Source organism: Geotrypetes seraphini, chromosome 2 (genome assembly GCF_902459505.1).
Source record: "Geotrypetes seraphini chromosome 2, aGeoSer1.1, whole genome shotgun sequence".
NCBI lineage: Eukaryota > Metazoa > Chordata > Amphibia > Gymnophiona > Dermophiidae > Geotrypetes > Geotrypetes seraphini.
In genome coordinates, this window is record NC_047085.1 from 430,716,952 (window position 1) to 430,738,451 (window position 21,500).

Here is a 21,500-nt window from a genome sequence, read left to right on the forward strand (position 1 = left end):
AGGCTGAAAAGAAGGGAAGAAAGATTGGATGCACAGTCAGAAGAAGAAAGTGCAATCAGAGACTCATGAAATCACCAGACAACAATGTAGGAAAAATGATTTTATTTAAATTTAGTGATCAAAATGTGTCTGAATTTATATCTGCTGTCTATATTTTACACTATGGTCCCCTTTTACTAAACCGCAATAGAGGTTTTTAGCGCAGGGAGCCTATGAGCGTTGAGAGCAGCGCTGGGCATTCAGCGCAGCTCCCTGCGCTAAAAACTGCTATCATGGTTTAGTAAAAAGGGAGGGGGTATATTTGTCTATTTTTGTATGGTTGTTACTGAGGTGACAGTGCATAGAGTCATCTGCTTTGACCTCTTTGAAAAAACCCCAGAATAGGAATGATAATTAACATTTTCTATGCGTACAGTGTGCTTTGTGTTTTTTTTTAAATTTTATTGTTGGTAGATCATTTTGACTTGGTCATTTTAAAAGTAGCTCGCAAGCCCAAAAAGTGTGGGCACCCATGCTCTAGAACATCGCTTCTTAGTTTTATCAAGTGGTGCAGTGAGGGGCCAGCACTTTACATCTTATCACCTCATTCTTTCTTTTCTTCTCCTCATGTACAGCACGGTTCTTTATTCTAAGCAGCTCTGGCACTAACAGTACTACAGGTGCCTTATGCTACTTTCACTACCACTTGCAGTCAGGTTCAGCATTTTATCATGGTTTTGGTTTTTTATTTAGTTTTTCACCAGTATTTTCATTTATTTATTAAAGCAGCCTTTTTTAACAGCCCAATGCCCCTCCCCTATCAGTGTGCATTCAATCCACTGCCGACACTTTTTGGCGCCTCTTTCAATGGATCAAATATCATAGCCCCACTGTCGTGTGTTCACATTTATTCTGCAGAAGAGTTTATCTCATCAGTGCAGAGACCTTTTCGGTAAGTCCATTTTATTCTCCCTTTTTTACTTTCCTGAGTTCTGTGGTTTTATTCTTTGGTTTTAATAGAAGCTCATTTGAACAATAATTTAGATCTTTCCCAGGTTTCACTTTTCATCTACCCGGTCGGCTTGTCTTTGAGCTACTATCGGCTTATGTTTTCAAGATACACTTTGTATTATCAGCTGTTCATTTCCCATACGTTTACTTTTGCCCTGTTTAGGTCTATATAATCTAGGCATACTGTTTGTAACTAGCCATCATTTTAAGTATGTATATGCCCTATTTTAGGAGGGGGGGTGGTAAGTTCTTTTAGCATGTTATTTCATTAATTCTGAGTTCAGTGTTACAATATGTTGTTCTTGGTTTTTAGTTTACACATTATTTATTCTTTTCTATGACATGTTCGCATCGCAATTTTACTCAAAAGTATAAATAGGTATCCATATTTCCATTCAAGTTTCATCACGGTGCTCTAGTTTTGGCTCCAGTATTTATCACTTCCGTTCACCAGTCTGGCTATCCGTTACTGTCTCATATTTTAAAGACTCACTCGTTATAATTAGCGGTGATCCATGTCCGGATTTTAGCATTTGAATCTTAGTACTATGGGTTTGGTCTTTTCTGGTTTTCTTTCTATAGTCTGCTTTTCGTCTGGAGTCTTTTGAGTTTAGAATTACATTTTATGACATATTTTTGTGGTTATAATTGTTTGACATGTCTAAATCGGTCAAGTTATCCATTCTTTTTATTATTTTTTGTCCCCTCATACAGTGGCAGACCGCCCCGGGTGCCAGCCCTAGGGGGGCACACAGCCGGCTGGATCCAGAACCTTCCAAGCTGCTCTAAATGGCACCTCCACCTCAGCGCGGCTGCCATACTTATTCCAAAGCAGAGTCGGAAGCCGCACTGAAGTGCAGGAAGGTCCCGCGATGCCTGCATTTGCCACCTCTGCCGCCGGAAGACGTGATGTCGGAAGGGGTGGACCGGCAGCTGCAGTCATTGCGGAACCTTGCCGCAACTCCCTGCATCTGCAGGCCCCCTCCCTCCAATGACACTTACATCTTCCAGAGGCAGAGGCAACAGAAGCAGTCATCATGGGACCTTGCTGGTTTGGAGGGAGAGAAGAGCATAGAAGGGTGGTGGAGGGAGAGAAAGGGGGCAGATGCTGATGGAATTGGTGTGCATGGAAAGGAGAGAGAGACATAAGGGGGAAGGGTACTGGATGACATTGGGTTGGAGGGAAAGAAAGGGGGCAGATGCTGATAGAAGTGGGGGGAAGGGGTAGGAGAGAGTGAAATGCAAGACCATGGGGGTGTGGGAGAGGGAAGGGAAGAATAGGAGAGAGATGCCAGATCACTGGAGGAGGGAAGGGAAGAAGATGGATGCCAGAATAATAGGGGTGAAGGGAGAGATGGAAGGGGAATACAAGGAGAGAAGATGCCATATAGAAGGGGCAGAGAGAGGGTAGACAGCGGATGAAAGGAAGAGAGTGACAAGACTATGAGGAAAGCAGAAACAAGAGAAGACAATGTAGAAAAAAATTCTATTTATTTATTTTTTTGCTTTAGGGGAGATGCATCGCTGTTTCTGTGGTGTTGCATTGTATGCAGAGTACAGCTTCTTGGTGGTTCAATTTAACCTTTGTCTACATTTTTCTATTTTATCCCCCCTTTTACAAAACTGTAGAGCGTTTTTTTTAGCACTGGCCATGGTGGTAATTGCTCAGAATTCTATGAGAGTCTGAGCTGTTACCACCATGGCTAAAAACCACATTACAGTTTTGTAAAAGGGAGAGGGGTTAGTTTGTGATTACATATTCCATACTAGGCGAAGGTGTTTTCTGTGTTCTGTGTGTTCGAAAGACATGGTTTTCAGTTAGGACTGACTGTGTAGGATTGATCTGTACTAGTCTGGCTTGTTTAGTTTTACAATGGGTGTATTGATGTACTGCTCACTGCAGATAGGGGGTGGGTAAGCAGAGTGGGCAGACTTGATGGGCTGTAGCCCTTTTCTGCCGTCATCTTCTATGTTTCTATGTTTCTATGTAAGATGCTGCCTTTTCCTAGGTACACTCTTGTGTGATGTGTGGATTGTTACTAAAAATCATGTTTTTCATACAGATGGGGGGGGTGTCAAAATATGATGGGCCTCGGGTGTCACATATGCTAGGTACACCACTGCCTTCATAGTTTATATCTAATCCACAAGCCTGCTTTTAGGACCTATAGGGTATGTATCCCTCTGATTCATGACAATTTCACTTCTCATGTTATGTTATCCATTCTTTTTATTATAAAACTGCCCAGATAAGCATCATTCTTTGACGTGATTGGACCTTGAAAACTAACGGCAACAGTGTTCTCCCCAGAAATTTTTTCCAGCCATGAAAAACATTTGCTGCATTTAGTGTGCCACAAAAAGCATTTGCTCCGTTTAGTATGCCGGAGTTAAAAAAGTTTGAGAGACGCTGCTGTATACCATTTGAAAGAGGGAAAATATCTAATTATTCACTTCTAGAATTGGATACTTCTTAAATTTAATAAAAATATTATGGAACAAGTGTCAAACCTTAAGAAAGGCAGTCATATTGAGCATTGGAAAATAACTAATAATAATTAACTCATACAAATAGTACACATTTAGGGCTCCTTTTACTAAGCTGCGAAGGCGGTTTTAGCGTGCGCTTAGCTCGCGCAGAATTGCCGCATGTGCTAGATGCTAACGCCAGCATTGAGCTGGTGTTAGTTCTAGCCGTGTAGCGCGGCAATTCTGCACGCGCTAAAAATGCTATTGCAGCTTAGTAAAAGGAGCCCTTAATTTTCCCCACCACCAAATTTCCCCGTCCCGCCCCACCCAGCTACTTTTTCATGCCACCCGGCTGGAAAAAAATTCTGGGGAGAACACTGCACCTACATGTGTAGGTTGCTGAGTTGCCTCGTTCATGTTTTAGACATTGACAGTTATAAAATGGCTGCTCCCTGCCACACATAACTGACACATAGAAGAAACATAGAAGATGACGGCAGAAAAGGGCTACAGCCCATCAAGTCTGCCCACTCTGCTTACCCACCCCCTGTCTATGCCCTAATGACCCAATTTCCTTATCTTGACCCTCGTAGGGATCCCACATGGGTATCCCATTTATTTTTAACACGTATATGTTCATTCCTGAATTTCGTTTTAAAAATGACTCTTATGTTGACAGATCCTTTCCTAAAATACTACTAGAATTTGACACATTCCTGCCTAGATGCCTCAATTCTGATTGCTACATTTTATCTAAAATCAGCTTTCATATATTTAGTAGTGGACAAACACTTTTTGATTTATTAATGAGATAACCACTAATGTGAAACAATCAAAGATTGTAGGGGCAGCACTGTATTAAATTATTTCAAACAGAGGTGTAAGCATACAAATGGCAATCCAAGAATAAAAAGATCCAACTGTAAGTGGTATCTAGACCTTCTAAAAGTGAACCATGAGGTTATACATGCAAGTAGTGATTTCAGAACAGGTGGTAATAGCAGGTATACAAGGCAGCATGCCAAAAGTTAAAGGGCGCATGTGCAGGAAGTGATTAAGATGGCCCTTAAAAATATTGTGTGTATTCAGTATTTTACATTGGCAATATATGAATAATTCAGTAATTTTCCCTTTCAGCATTTACAGCAGAACCAGCAGCAGACCAAAACATTTAATGCAGAAATGTTTAAATTTCAACCAAAACATGTGCCTTATGTGGCCACATTTTGCCTAAAGGCTGCGTCAGAGGCAAGAACTGGAGATGTCAAACCAAAGCCTGTCATTTTCAGCTTTCGGAATATTTTTGCAAGAAACTGGCCAGATATCAACTGAATAGAGCTCTAAAATCATCGCAACAAAACCAGCTTGAAGTCCCTGGATTGAGAGAAATAACACTAAAAAAAGAGCCTTCTCATATGCGGGGCCAATCCTCTGGAACTCCCTGCTACAAGGATTCTTCGAGGGAATATCCTATTTCTCCTACGGGAAATAACTGAAAACAATTCTGTTCCAAAAGCAATATGGAAACCTATGCAATCATTTTTCCTAGTTTATGAGTGAGTTTTCCCACTAACAGTAAATCTTTTCCTCCAGCAATGTCTCTGATTCTTAAGCAAAAGGTCATCAACTGGACATTGCTGCATTCATGACTCACCAACCATCCAATCCAGCAATCCAAACTCCTAACGGAACATGGTCCCCATCCCTATGGTCAGACCACTACACATACAACTTCAACATCAACTGGACCATGACCAAACACACACCTCAATCAAAAAAAACCACATACACCACACGCAAACATATCGACCCAACCATTTTTTGGTCAAATGTAGACGAAACTATACAAGACTGCGACCCAAAAAACTTCATCTCCCACTGGAAAAATGTGTCCACCAACATCCTTGATGATCTGGCCCCCATACAAACCAAAACCAGAACCAGCAGGAAATCAGACCAATGGTTTGATAATGAATTACTCCAACTCAAAAGACAGTGTAGAAGATTAGAAAGAAAATGGAGAAAAAAGAACCAAGATCAAACAAAAACCGAATGGAAAAAAATCAACAAACAATACAAAAATCAACTAAGGGATAAGAGGAAAAGCTACTATACTAACCTCATAGGCACGGAAACTCAAGATTCCAAAAAAATATTCCAAATCCTGAAAGAATTAACAGACACCAAACCATACACAACCACCACGAATACTCCTCCACCATCACCCACCCTCTTAGCAGAACACTTCAAGACAAAATTACCAACACCAGAGCCACTCTCATCCTTAACCCATCCCATCAAAACCCAATCACAATCCACCCTCCAGGAAAAGAGGCAACTGCAGCAGACAGAATTTGGACTCAATTCCCCAACATACAATGGTCAGAATTCAACAAATTCTACAAAAAATACAGCCATGCCTCCTGTGACCTCAACCATTGCCCCTCATATCTCCTTACCACCTCTAGTATAAAATTCCGCACCACAATTCTACAATGGATTCAATTCACGCTCACAGAAGGCACATTCCCTGCTGACCTCAGCGAAATCGTCATCACCCCAATCCAAAAAGACCCAAAAGCACCACAAAACCACCCATCTAACTTTAGACCTATAGCCTCAATTCCGCTATATGTCAAAATTATAGAAGGCCTAGTAGCCAAACTCCTCACCAATTACATAGATGACCACAACCTACTCCACCCCATGCAATCAGGCTTCAGAACAAACTTCAGCACAGAGACACTACTAGGCTCCCTTATGGATACCGTCAGACAACACCTTAGTACAGGGAAAAAAAATGCTTCTCATACAACTGGACTTAACTGCGGCATTCGACTTAGTGGATCACAACATCCTTCTACAGATCTTAGACGCAATAGGCATCTCAGATAAAGTATACTCTTGGTTTGAAGGATTCCTAAAACTCAGAACCTACAGCGTAAAATCAAACAAAGAAAAGTCAGAATCCTGGTCAAACCCCTGCGGCGTACCACAAGGATCTCCACTATCCCCCACCCTCTTCAATCTCTACACTGCTTCTCTAGGAACGCATCTGGACAATATGGGCATAACCACCTATAGTTATGCTGATGACATCACCATCCTCATCCATTCGATCATTCTAAACCTACCATGACAGACAAACTTCACCAAACACTTGAAACAGTCACAACCTGGATGAAAAATCACAAACTTAAACTCAACCAAGACAAAACCAAATTCATTCCTTCTCGAAAATGACAAGATCCAAACCTCAACCAATTTAGACATAAACGCAATCAAATATCCCATCCAAACCACCATAAAACTACTTGGCATGACCATAGACAGATGCTGCACTATGCAACCGCAAATAAATAAAACAATTCAGAAATCATTCGCAATCATGAGAAATCTGAGACAAGTCCGAAAATTCTTTGAAAGAAACACAATTCCAACTTATAGTCCAATCCCTAATACTAGGGATATTGGACTACTGCAACATCCTCTTCCTTCCTTGCCCTGCAACTACAATTAGACAACTCCAAACAATCCAAAATACAGCTTTGAGACTCATCTACTCACTGAAAAAACATGACCACATCACTGAAGCCTTCATCAACTCACATTGGCTATCCAATCCAAGAAAGAATCCAATTCAAATTCTACTGCATATTATTCAAACCCTACACGGAGACAGCCCATCATACTTGAACAATCGCCTCATCCAAGCACCCACTACAAGACAAAGAAAAACGCACGCCCCATTCATACCCCCCCCCAATCAAGGAAGTAAAAAGAACAAAACTACACGACGGCCTCCTAGCCACCCAAGCCGCAAGGCTAGACAACCAGATCTCCAACCTCTTGATGACCACCCCAGACTATAGGACGTTTCAGAAAAGAAATAAAAACCACACTTTTCAAGAAATTCCTGAAGCAGCAATAACATCACGACCGTTTAGTAACTCTAAAACTGACATTTGATCTACCATTACTGCACTAATAAGAACAAAAGAACTTCCACTATGGACCACCTATAACTCTTTTACAAACCACCTCACCCTCAACAACCTGCTAAATGTTTATAAGATCTACAACTTACCTCTCTAGCAAATCATTGTAACTCTGTTTTTTTGTTAAACTAACCTTTTGTAATCCGCCTTGAACCGCAAGGTAATGGCGGAATAGAAATCCCTAATGTAAATGTAATGTAATGTAATCTCTGATCCAAATGTGTTTATCATTTCCACTCTGAGGAGTTGTCACCTTAAGCCTTTGTATTCACATGCTCTTTGTAGACCTCTTGCCTCTTTTCTCTTCTGATGGATTGAATCATTTTATCCTCTACTTCTGACATAAGTTTTTCCAACCTTCATTTCAAATGTAATAGTATTGTAAACCACTTAATACTCACATATAAATGTAATAAATCCAATTCAGTCCAATCAAATCCAAAAAACACACTTCTCTCTAGAGCAGTGTACCATAAACTGAGTGCCCGATGAGACACCGATAAGGAGAGGTGCCAGTGCGGGCTAACTGCTTATAGGACGTGCCTCTCATGGCAAGAGGCACGTCCTACAGGCAGTCAGCCGGCACTGACTCTTCTTCTTGCAGGTGACTCTCCTCCTCTCCCCGCACCTCACCTCCTCCAGGATCCCCCACCAAAGTGACAGGTTCAGAGTCACGGCCAGATAGGCCTACGCGTATGCACAGACGTTGACATGATGATGTCACACATGCACTTGATGTCATCACATTGACATCCGCACAATTCCGGGTGCATTCCGGCCAGGGTACTGGGTTTAGGGTGCCTTCCGGCCGAAAAGTTTGCGGGACACTGCTCTAGAGTAACAAAGCAGTAGCAGTAGCTCTGCTGCAATACTCCACAAATGTCTTCAGAATGGCTGCTTCGTTACTCTAGAGCAGAGGTGAGCAACTCTGGTCCTCAAGGGCCGGAATCCAGTCGCATATTCATTGGGGAAATCCTGAAAGCCCGACTGGATTCCGGCCCTTGAGGACCGGAGTTGCCCACCCCTGCTCTAGAGTGAAGTGTATGTTTTTAGGATTGAACTCTCTAGTTCTTGCCTCTGATGTAGCCTTCAGACAAAAATGTGGCCAGTTCAGACACGCATTTTGGTTGAAAGTAAACTTTTTTTGCATCATAGGTTTATTTGGTCTGCTGAAGTTGCACTGCAAATCCTTTGCCTCTCTTAAGTCTCTGTTAGCATTTATAACTGTTTCAAGCCATGCATAAATCTTCTCTAGTTCTCATTTTATTTGGTTAAGGCAGGGATCTCCAAAGTCCCTCCTCGAGGGCCGAACCCAGTCAGGTTTTTGGGATTTCCCCAATGAATATGCATTGAAAGCAGTACATGCACATAGATCTCATGCATATTCATTGGGGAAATCCCAAAAACCTGAATGGATTCGGCCCTCGAGGAGGGACTTTGGAGACCCTGGGTTAAGAGGTTTTAAAGAAAGTCTAAAGAGGAAATCATGCTTACCTCTCTGGCACATAAAACCACATCAAATTGCCATAATGATATTTCCTTAATCAGTGTTCTGCTGTCATGTGGATTTCAAAATCCACATTTGTACAATTAAGCAATGACATTTATACATATAGGACTAGATTCAGTAAATGGTTCCCAATTTGGGTGCCCCCCCCAAAATGCACACTGAGCGCTATTCTAAAAACAGCACTCTGAGTTGGACGCCATTTACAGAATGGCTCTTCATGCCCAACTCTTAGATGTGAGGTTTTACACCAAATGAAACCTGGAGTAAATCCTCGCAGAGCAGATCCCCCGAATTCAATAATACTGTATGCATCTTTTGTGAACGCTCCTGACCCACCCAAGCCCTTCTCACGGTCAATGCCCTCTTTTCAGTTGCATACTAAGGGCTAGATTCACTAACCTGCCCGATCAGGCCCAATCAGGCAGGTCCGACGAATTCTGAAAACTTAAATATGCAGATGGGGCGATCAGAGGAACGCCCCCATCTGCCTGCCCTGATCGCTGGTATGCGATCCCTGCGCATGCGCAGACCATCTGCTTTCCTTGCAGATGGTCTGCGTATGGGTTTTTGTCCTTTTTAAAAAAAAAAAACTGAGGTTTTTTTTCCCCCTGGCCCCAACTCTCCTGCTCCTGTTATCTCTTCCCTCCTTCCCTGCAGTGTGAAACCGTATTTTAAAGCAGGGCTGCACTGCGGCGTGCAGCCCCGCTTTAAACCAGCGGGATTGCACTGCAGGGAAGGCAGCAGAGATCAGTCTGGGTGGCGAGAGGAGCTATTTCAAATTGTCAGGGAGTCAACAGGCTCTCCCCCCTGCCCCAGGGCTTCTGCAGCTTCTGAAACAGGCAATGAGATCGGGGCAGCAGAGAGCAGGGCAGAGTGGCGGCAATGGAGCAGGAGAGTTGGCAGAGAGGTGTGCGACTGGTCCCCAGCAGTCGCTTCTTAAGTTAATCGGCCAGGCCAGTAGGATCGAGAATTTTGTGTGTGAATCGCTGCCTTCCCTGCTTTTAATGTCCCTCCCCTCATTTGGATCGAGAGGCAAGTTAGTGAATCGGGTCCGGATCGTAAAGGGGTCACTAAGTGGTCAACACTAACAATTGATTGTTAGCACCTAATTATCAGCACTAGCTGGCTCGTTATGCAATTAAGCAGCACATGCAAACTGGGCCCATACACTCTGTCATGCTTCCTGCAATGTTGTTAGCAATTGATACTGAAAAGGCGGTTGACAGGGTGCACTGGCCCTCTATATTTGCAGTATTGCAGAGATTTGAGGGAGGGGAGGGGCTTTTGTGCCTGACTGTGTGCACTGTAGACAAACCCTAAAGTTCATGTTAAGATTAATGGAACATATACTGCTGAATTTGAATTGGGTTGAGGTACTCGACAGGGATATCCTCTCCTTTGCTGTTTGCTAGTCATGGAACCGTTTGCACAAATAAGGGATACTTTGGATATTAAGGAGATATTTGCTGGTTCTGTTGATCATAAGATCTCCCTTTTTTGCTGATGATGTGATTTTGTCATTGTCCCATCTCAGGATATCGTTGCAGTGCTTCTTACTGAAATGAAGTGCTATGGATGGTTCTCTGGTTTTCAGGCTAATATTGAAAAGCCTGAGGCTATGAATTTTACCATTATTCTGGAGGAGGTAACCTATCAAGAAGCCCATTTCCCTTTTAAATGGGTCTCAAGATATCCTAAGTATCTAGGTGAACAGGTCACACTCACAGCATTATGTCCCACTAATCAGGAAGATTCAAACAGATCTTAGGAACTTGAGCCATGGTTTTTACTCCAGGTTTGGGAGAATTGCAATTTTAAAGATGAATCAACTGCCTTGGTTTTTATATTTATTTCAGGTTCTTCTGATTTCGCTTTCAGATCGAGTACTGCAGCACTGGCAATCGACTATTTTCATATGCATGGGAAAAAGACAGTGAATTGCTAGTAAAGTTCTTGTGAAGCCTAGAGAAGTCGGTGTACTTGGTGTACTGGATTTGCGAATATACTATATAACAAAAGGCCGCTAAAAAGTTCTCAGCCCAACCAACAAAGTCGGAGCAGTCTCCATCGATGTCTATACATTTAGTCCAGCAATTTTGCACTTTTTTGTTCCATATTTTTTATGTATAGCCTTCGATGGAGACTGCCCCAACTTTGTTGGTTGGGCTGAGAACTTTTCAGTGGCCCCTCATACTTGGCTACGTAATTTCGTCATTTTTGGGATTGGAGGCCGGATATCCCTTTCAAGTCCTGTGCACAAATTGAGCAGAACCAGATATCATCTCTGCCACTTTATGGGATTCTGGAATAGCTTCTCAGATGCCAATCTTGTGTTAATCCCTTTTTCAGGTATATAGTACTCTTGTGGAGTAAACTTCTTTCTGAGTTATATGGTAAAACTTAACCCCTATTTCTTCTTTATTAAATATGGGATCCTCTCAGTGTCATCCCCAGTTGTTTGTTTGGGCTGAGTGGGGTTTGTGCTTTATTTATCAGCTGTATGAGGAGGGAGATTTTAAGACCTCTTTGTGATCAATATGGGATCCCCAGGGAAGATTTTTTTTATCTGTATTTGTTTCGCTATTGTCTATCTACTGAGTCACTGTGGGCTGTGACTCAAACTGACATGTACTATTTTCGAAGACCTATGCCTTTGGCTTTTGGTCTCACAGGGTCTGATCTTTAGACTTTATACGAGAGCTTATTATAGGATACATTTTCTATAAACTCACTTATATGACCTCTTGGGAACAGGATATGGGGGGCGATTGATGATGGAGGATTCTCAGTGTTCAATGCATTAACGCCTCCGATTGTCTAACAATTGTCGCAAAACCGGAGGGCGACAAGAGGGCATCCACTAAAACTTAAGGGAGAAAGATTTCATGGTGACACCAGGAAATACTTCTTCACTGAATGGGTGATTGATCGATGGAATGATCTTCCCAGCAGGTGGTCGAGGCCTGTAACGTGCTCGACTTCAAGAGTCGATGGGGCAAACAGGTGGAGTACTACGGAGTTATGCTCAATCGATAGATACTCCAGGGAAGAAGGGTCCTTGAGCAGGCAGACTAGTTGGAGAGAGGGTTCTTGAGTGAGCAGACTTGTTGGGCCATCGGCCCTTTTCTGCTGTCATGTTCTATGTTTCTATGTTCTATGTTTTGCGACCAATCATATTTAGCCAATCTAATGTTCTAAATGGCTCACCACGTGGTTTTCCGTGCAGTCCTACATTCTCTGATTTTGGCATGCAAATTAGGTCATTAATATTAAAACCAGGCATCTGATTGATGCCCTAACTTTACATGCCAGAATTGGGTCAGCCCCAACAGGTCTGCCAGTTTTTTTCATTTTGTTCTATGAGCATAGATGTTTTGCATGTGTGTAACACACCCACAATATCTGGCCCATTAAAAAAAAATGCAATGCTGGCTCTCCCCAATGACCCCCCCCCAGGAACCAGAATGGAGACAGGAGGCTTGGCCACTCCCTCCTACCACAAAACCCCCCCAGCGCCAGTCCCCTCCCCCTGCACTGACTTCTCTGCAAAGCCCTCCTGAAATGATCCTTTTACTAAAAAAATAATCAGCAGGAGGGATGCCACTCCCTCCTGCCACCGGATGTACCCTCCCTCCCACAAACCCCACACACACCCCAAATTTCCCCCATACCTAGAAAATAGGTTGAAGCAGGAGGGATGCTCAGTCTCTCCTACTCCTCAGGCATGCCACTCCACAATGGCGGGCCTTCTCCTTCCTGGTGCATCCTTGGATGCAAGAGGAGGGGCCTAAGGCCCTGATTGGCTCAGATACCTAAGGCATTAGGCCCCTCCCTGTGCATCCCAGGATGCACCAGGAAGGGGAAGCCCCACCATTTTGGAGTGGCAGGGCTAAGGAGCAGAAGGGACTGAGCATCCTTCCTGCTGTCAACCTAATTTCCAGGTATGGGGGTGGGGCCAGCAGCATCTGGTGACTGGAGGGAATGGGCATTCTTCCTGCCAATTTTTTTTTTTAATAAAGTGGAGCAGGGGAGGGGTCGGTTCGGGGGGGTTGTCTTGCAGCGGCAGGAGGGAACAGGCATTCCACCTGCCAATTTTGGCTGGCGTGGGGGCGGGAGGTAGCATGCGTTATTGGTGGGAGGCGGAGGGGGGGGGGGCAGCGGCGCATTTTAAAAATAGGACAGAATATTGTGCCATTTTAAAAAAGAAAGAAAAAAGCCCCAACAGCTGAGTGGCTTCCCAAACCGGCTCTGCTAAAGGTGTCGAAGTTATTCTCAGTACGACTGGTGAGTCAGGATTATGACGAACCTCCATGAAAACCATTTGCATGGAAATTTGTTGGATCAATCGATCGCTTTTCCACAATTGGCCTACAGCGACTCGCAGTCTTAGTAACCGTGTTTAGTGCATCTAGGCCTCAATGGGAATGCTGTTTACATAACACTCACACTTTTTCGGTTTCTGAACAAATTAGAGAGTACCATTAAACTACTATTGCATTGGTATGTTAATCCTCAGTTGTTGTGTAAATGGGAGTTAAGTCTGACTCACAACATTGGTTGTAGTGGGGTGGGTTCTTTATTTCATTTGTGGTGGTCTTGTCCTATTTCACAAGAGTTTTGGGCATGTTATTCAAATCTGCTTGTCATCATAAGGTGGGCTTTCTTCTAATTGATTTTATCCCAAGGGTATGTCTGTTTAATTTGTACCCAGATGGTTTAGAATGTACTATTTTAATGGTGCTAAAATGTTGTCTGTATGCTGCTGCATTGGATTGGAAGTCTTCAATTCTTTTTTTCTGTTATTCAATGGTTGCTTTGATGGCATACCTAACAACTCTTCGATGAAACTGTTTTTTACCAGCTTGGGATATCATGCAGAACTTTAGCCTGGATTAGCTGAATGGTCAGAAGGGGAGAAGGAGGGGGGGTTTCCTGGAATGTGATCGATTTTAGTTGAACAATTATTCTTTGTTCCACCAATGGCTCTCATTCACACAATTTCATACGCCAGTTTAATTGATCCACAGAAACACCACCTTGCACTCCTATAATTCATTGTCCTAGGCTTAAGTGATGTTTCCTCACCGGATCATTTTAAATTCATAATAATGCTTTTGTATATATATATATAAATAGTTTAGCTGTGACTGCTAAGATAAAACTTATCTCATATTACACGGTGTTAATACACGGTGTGGTCGAATGGAGTAGCGCATGAGCTTATCTAAGGGATGCATGGCCTTGAAAAAACTCGATAGTGAAACATGTTGGCAAAGTTATCCCATTAAGGAAGACCACATTTGAGATATGTTTTATCTTAACAGTCACAGCTAAACTATTTATATATATACAAAAGCATTATTATGAATTTAAAATGATCCGGTGAGGAAACAGCACTTAAGCCTAGGACAATGAATTATAGGAGTCCAAGGTGGTGTTTCTGAGGATCAATTAAACTGGCATATGAAAACTGTGTGAATGAGAGCCATTGGTGGAACAAAGAGTAATTGTTCAACTAAGCAGTTATATTGATAAGGGTTCACATTTAAATTGAACTATAAAGGAAAAGTGCTTTATATAAATTTATAATCTTAGGGCTCCTTTTACAAAGGAATGCTAGGGCCTTAACACGTGCAATAGCGTGCGTTAAATTCCCAAGCGCGCTAGCCACTACCGCCCCCTTCGTAAAAGGAGCTCTTAGTATATAACTGCATATGTTGTGTTTCTTTTATAAATCAAATATATAGCATGAAAAATATCAAACGGCTACCTCATATATGCTAGTTTCATAGAAATAGGAACTTCTTCCTAGTTTCAAATAGCAGCCTCATTCACAATCTTCCTCAGATCCTCAGCGTCACCACTCAGAACTCAACGTATCATTGTTCTGAGCTTTACGTGCCAAATCGTCACTGGATCTGTATGTATTATTTTTATATTATTTTTTAAGAGCTTAATTATAATTTTTCAATAGTATTCAAACAACTTTAAATCGTTTTAAATAGTCTTGAAATAATGTACTTAGCTTTGTATGCTGTTCTTCATTTAGTAAATGTCTATAGTAAACAGGGTGTCTTAGCCGACATGTTTCGCGGGAAACCGCTTTATCAAGGCTTCACCCCTATTAGAAGTACAAAGAATAGACAGTACTTTAGTACCAACTCTTATTTAAGAAACCCGAAATATATCCAGACTTTAACCATATATGACAGGCTTAAAAATAAATTCTTACTTACTCTTTCACTGTCAACCTCCTTGAATACTCTATAGAGGAGCCGGCAGCGTACTACCGATTAAAATAACCGGGGAAGACATGGAAGCCAGGCCCACTTGCTGACGTGGGCTCCTGACATCACTAGCCCCGCCCCTTACAGTAACTCTAAATCATTTCTACGACTCTTACCCCCTAGCTGATTATAGACCAGGATTAAATTAAAGACATCCACTCTAGTTCGATATTTAACCCGTTTGGAATAACAGTATTTAAGTGGTAAATCCAACGTTGTTCCTTGTAATTTTAAACTTTCCTTCTAAATTTATCCTACCACCCTCCCTACGTCTACCTGGTCTATCACTCTCCATTTCAGTTGACTATATTTCATGCCCAAATGTTATACAATGTTCCACTATAGGGGCTTGCAAAGATTTAGTTTTAATGCGGGACTTATGCTCATTTAATCTCACATGGATAGGGCGCTTAGTGCGACCTACATATACCAAATTGCAGGGGCATATCAAAACATATACAACCCCTGTTGTTTGACAGCTAGTGTTAGTTGATGATGTTATAATCCGTTTGGTTTGAGGATCCTTCCATGTCTCACCTTCAATGGTGTTAATACACCATTGACAATGTCCGCATTTATTGTGCTTGCCTATGGTCCGCTCTTGTCTCCGACATAAGTGTTCCCTCTAAGCTGAGCAGGAGTCCTCCACCCACAGTCCTCACCAATAGAGGGTGCTGTTTCACTGTCACATTTTTCAATTGTGAGGGACAGGCAAGTTCTGCAGGACTCCAGGGAACATACCTGTCCTTAGCGACTGAAAATATTCCACCCCCTAGTGGTAGCAATGCAGCTGGAGGACACCTGCTCAGCTTAGAGGGAACAGTAAATTTTTTAGCCTTCTTAAAAGAAAACATCGGGATCTCAGCAAAGATATGGTGGAGCTGTAAAATATGCCAGTATTTCTTCATTTGGGATATCAGTTCCTTCGCAGCTTCTGAGTAGAGGAGTACACAAATTAATCTATCTTGTTGTTCCCTCTCAAGTTTTTCTGTTAATAAAAGTTCTCTATTAGCATACTTTGCTCTTAAGAAAGCTCTACGAATGGACTTTTCCGGATAACCCCTCTCTCTGAACCTGTTCATTAACTTATTTGAGGCCTCTCTAAATTCTTCCATTTCTGAAGAGACCCTTTTCAGTCTTAGGAACTGACTCACCGGGAGATTAAACTTCAGATGGTAGGGATGGTAGCTTTGAAAATGTAAAAGGGTATTCCTCGCTATAGGTTTTCTATAAAGACTAGTGCTTAATTTTCCATTTTCTTTCTTTATTGTCATGTCCAAAAATTCAATCTTTATTTTATTATATGTAGGGGTAAATTGCAAATTTGAATCTCTAGTGTTTATCCAGGCTAAAAAAACTTGTAGTCTCTGTTCCATCCCTGTCCACAGGAAAAATATGTCATCTAAAATCTGACAAGGGAGGAGCTACTGTCGTGCTAGACAGAGATCAATATTTGAGAGAAGCGAATAGTCAGTTATCAGATACTACAGCTTATGCCCCCTTGTCGGGAGATCCACTCCAATCTATGATGAAAGATATATTTGATTGGGTGACCCAACATTATGAACTTGGGATGTTGACGAAAAAAGAATATCAGTTTCTGTTAGAAAAATATCCTCGTACTCCCTACATATACTTTGTCCCGAAAATTCATAAAAATCAAAAGAATCCTCCCGGAAGACCTATAGTAAATACAAGAGGATCTCTTTTAGAGCCCCTGTCCCAATTTGTAGACATATTTCTGAAAAAGGAAACCGAAAAGATCCCCTCTTTTTTGAAAGATTCTTCTCATCTTCTCAGAATTTTGACTGAGATTCCAGATATAAGCCAAGTATCTTTTTTGGTCACCCTAGATGTGGTCTCGCTTTATACTAAAATACCACAAGAAAAAGCCCAAATAATAGTAAAAAATGGCTCATAGGGTAGATGATCAGAGAATAAGTACTGAGTTTTTGCTTAAATTAACCAAATGGGTAATTGAAAATAATTACTTTGAATTTGAAGGGATTTATTACCAACAAATACAAGGGGTGGCGATGGGGGCTACTCTGGCCCCCTCTGTGGCCACTCTGTATGTAGCACATTTTGAAGAGATGGAGATATATCCTTCGGAGTATTTCCAAAATATCATTCTATGGAAAAGGTTTTTAGATGACATATTTTTTCCTGTGGACTGGGACGGAACAGAGAGTTTTTTTAGCCTGGATAAACACTAGAGATTCAAATTTGCAATTTACCCCTACATATAATAAAATAAAGATTGAATTTTTGGACATGACAATAAAGAAAGAAAATGGAAAATTAAGCACTAGTCTTTATAGAAAACCTATAGCGAGGAATACCCTTTTACATTTTCAAAGCTACCATCCCTACCATCTGAAGTTTAATCTCCCGGTGAGTCAGTTCCTAAGACTGAAAAGGGTCTCTTCAGAAATGGAAGAATTTAGAGAGGCCTCAAATAAGTTAATGAACAGGTTCAGAGAGAGGGGTTATCCGGAAAAGTCCATTCGTAGAGCTTTCTTAAGAGCAAAGTATGCTAATAGAGAACTTTTATTAACAGAAAAAATTGAGAGGGAACAACAAGATAGATTAATTTGTGTACTCCCCTACTCAGAAGCTGCGAAGGAACTGATATCCCAAATGAAGAAATACTGGCATATTTTACAGCTCCACCATATCTTTGCTGAGATCCCGATGTTTTCTTTTAAGAAGGCTAAAACTATAGGTCAAGTCTTAATTAATCAAAAGACTGGTCGGAGACAAGAGCGGACCATAGGCAAGCACAATAAATGCGGCCATTGTCAATGGTGTATTAACACCATTGAAGGTGAGACATGGAAGGATCCTCAAACCAAACAGATTATAACATCATCAACTAACACTAACTGTCAAACAACAGGGGTTGTATATGTTTTGATATGCTCCTGCAATTTGGTATATGTAGGTCGCACTAAGCACCCAATCCATGTGAGATTAAATGAGCATTAGTCCCGCATTAAAACTAAATCTTTGCAAGCCCCTATAGTGGAACATTGTATAACATTTGGGCATGAAATAAGTCAACTGAAATGGAGAGTGATAGACCAGGTAGACGTAGGGAGGGTGGGTAGGATAAATTTAGAAGAAAGTTTAAATTACACGGAACAACGTTGGATTTACACTTTAAATACTGTTATTCCAAACGGGTTAAATATCGAACTAGAGTGGATGTCTTTAGTTTAATCCTGGTCTATAATCAGCTAGGGGGAAGAGTCGTAGAAATGATTTAGAGTTACTGTAAGGGGCGGGGCTTGTGATGTCAGGAGCCCACGTCAGCAAGTGGGCCTGGCTTCCATGTCTTCCCCGGTTATTTAATCGGTAGTACGCTGCCGGCTCCTCTATAGAGTATTCGAGGAGGTTGACAGTGAAAGAGTAAGTAAGAATTTATTTTTAAAGCCTGTCATATATGGTTAAAGTCTGGATATATTTCGGGTTTCTTAAATAAGAGTTGGTACTAAAGTACTGTCTATTCTTTGTACTTCTAATAGGGGTGAAGCCTTGATAAAGCGGTTTCCCACGAAACATGTCGGCTAAGACACCCTGTTTACTATAGACATTTACTAAATGAAGAACAGCATACAAAGCTAAGTACATTATTTCAAGACTATTTAAAAACGATTTAAAGTTGTTTGAATACTACTGAAAATTATAAATTAAGCTCTTAAAAAATAATATAAAATAATACATACAGATCCAGTGACGATTTGGCATGTAAAGCTCAGAACAATGATACGTTGAGTTCTGAGTGGTGACGCTGAGGATCTGAGAAGATTGTGAATGAGGCTGCTATTTGAAACTAGGAAGAAGTTCCTATTTCTATGAAACTAGTGTTTCTTTTATATGCATGTTTCTGTATTTGTTATACATTGCATAATAAAAATTAGTTAAAAAAAAAAAGAGAGAGAAAGAGAGAAAAAATCTGTGTTGCCCTTTAGATACATACCCTAAATTAAGATGTTTGAGTTTCTGAAGGCTACTAATCTGAGTTGGGAGTTCTTCAATCTGGTTATTGAAAAAGTTCAGCACTTCCAAATTCTTGAGATCGGCAATATTAGGTGGAACAGCTAGAAAAATTGAATGAAGACAATTCAAGTTATTATTCAACATAAGGCACTGTCATTCACAGTAACATTGAAAAATATATTTGTATTAACACAATAGATTCTATTCTACTCAATTAAAAAGAACATACTGCCTTTGAAAACTTGTGTCAAGGCATTTCTATTCAAAGCGGTTTAATAGCAATTGTAATCTTTAAGAGAATACTACACAGATATTGTAATACAGCAGAAGCAGATTAAATATTTCAGATGTGAGTTAGCAAGGAAAGATACTGCTTGAAAACAATTAAATATTTTCATAAATTCTTCTCTTTTTTTCCTGAATAAATAGAATTACAAAATGAACAAGGCCTTGAATGTGGTACACCCAGTACCAGGACTGGAAAAATTAGATCCTAGCAGAAGTACTTCAAGACTACCACGAGAAGTCATAGCAGGCATTTTGAAGCCAGGGCCAGTCCAGGCAGAATCAACTAGAGATCATTCCTATCCACCCTGGCCTAGACCATCAGGCTTGTCCTTAAGGTAGGCCGGACGGAGGCAGTGCTTCAGGAGCAGATTGGATGCTTTTAGGGTGAGTCTGCAAGAGGGGGGAGAGGCTTCAAGGTGACTGGCAAAGAGGGAGTATGAAAAGCACTTATGTAATGGCAAAAACTAAATATAATTTTTCTCCCCTGATCAGTGGCATAAAGAGGAAGGTTGGCACCAAGCATCGCTACGTCATGTGCCCATTACTCTTCCCTGTTGCACCATGCGCCTCCTCCCTCCACCACCGCATACTTCTTGAAATGTTTGCTAGTGCGAGCAGCATATTCCACCTGCTGCTCGCACTGGTCTCAACTCCCTTCTGACATCACATCCTGGTCCCAAAGAGGTATGCAGGGGGGAGGCCTGAGAGGAGGAGAGGTGCCAGAGGCCCCACAGAGATGACCCTGGGCGGTGTACCCCCTCTTTACTGCACCACTACCCCTGATATTCAGTCTATGGAGGTCAGTGGTTTTAAACCCAGTATGGAATATCCAGGTTAGTGAAAGAGCTGAAAGTTATGCAGGTGCTGATCAATATTCAGTGCCTGTGGTGCAATCCTTCTTGCCTGGTTAGCTATTGAAGCAACAATATTGGCTCCTCTCAAACTCTGCCCATAAAACACCCTGGCATTATATGCAAAATGTCAATGGTCAGAGGGGACATTCAGCACTATGTATTGTGTGGTTAAATAAATGATGAATTATTCACTACAATACACAGAAAGGGCACTGACAAAAACACTTTTTTACATCATGACAATTTTCACCCATCACCTCTAAAGAAGAATCTGCCAACCTCTCAATTTTTAAGATACCAGTATTTATGTTCCACAACATCATAATATAAGACACAAGCCCAACATTTGAAATTGAGATTAAGACAACTGGGATACCCTGGGAAAGTGATACGTAAAGCCTATAAAAGGGCGTTATATGCCAACAGGGCTTTGATGTTGGCAGAAAAACTGAGCCAACATACAGTGGCATCAACCACATGTGTAGTGAAGTTTGATCCAAAATCACAGCTGTTGAGTAAGATTCTAATCTATACAAACACTGGTCTCTGGTAACAATGCTTCCTCCTTTTAAATATCATGAACTTAGATTAGCGTGAGGTATTAACTTGAAAGAAGAACCGAGTCCAGCAGTACTGCATGACAGCTTTACTGAAAACACCATTCAGCCTATGCATACCGCTTGTGCACATTGTAAGAATTGTGCTATTATGATAACAGCATCTGAATTTATAAATCCAGCGAATCAGAAGAAATATTCGTTTAAATTTAGGACCACTTGTGAAACCAGTTTTGTAGTATACTGAAATTGTCTGTCCTTGTTGCAAGGTGTACATTGGTCAAACTTCCAGGCAATTGCGGTTACGCTAAAAAGGCAAATTTTACAAGCCCCTATGGTTGCAGCACTGCTTGGATTTGAAACATGATTTTTTTTCAATTGAAGTGCTGTATGTTAGATCACATATGACAGGTATCACGTTGTGGGAATAGACTATTACACCTCCGACAAAAAGAACAACGCGGAATTTTTGAATTAGATATTGTCAGCCCAAAAGGGTTAAATTGGTTTTATTTTTATTAGTGCATAGTCTTCTCTCCTCTTTC

The 21,500-nt window shown here is 41.3% G+C and overlaps 1 protein-coding gene across 1 annotated transcript in view; it reads right to left on the reverse strand.

Moving 5' to 3' along the window:
• The window catches only part of RSU1 (Ras suppressor protein 1), a 285,604-nt gene that overhangs the window by 212,572 nt on the left and 51,532 nt on the right, over positions 1-21,500 (reverse strand). Inside the window, exon 4 of the mRNA XM_033931274.1 lies at positions 19,237-19,357. Within this exon, the coding sequence (XP_033787165.1) occupies positions 19,237-19,357 (121 nt within the window). The remainder of the gene's footprint in view (positions 1-19,236; positions 19,358-21,500) is intronic.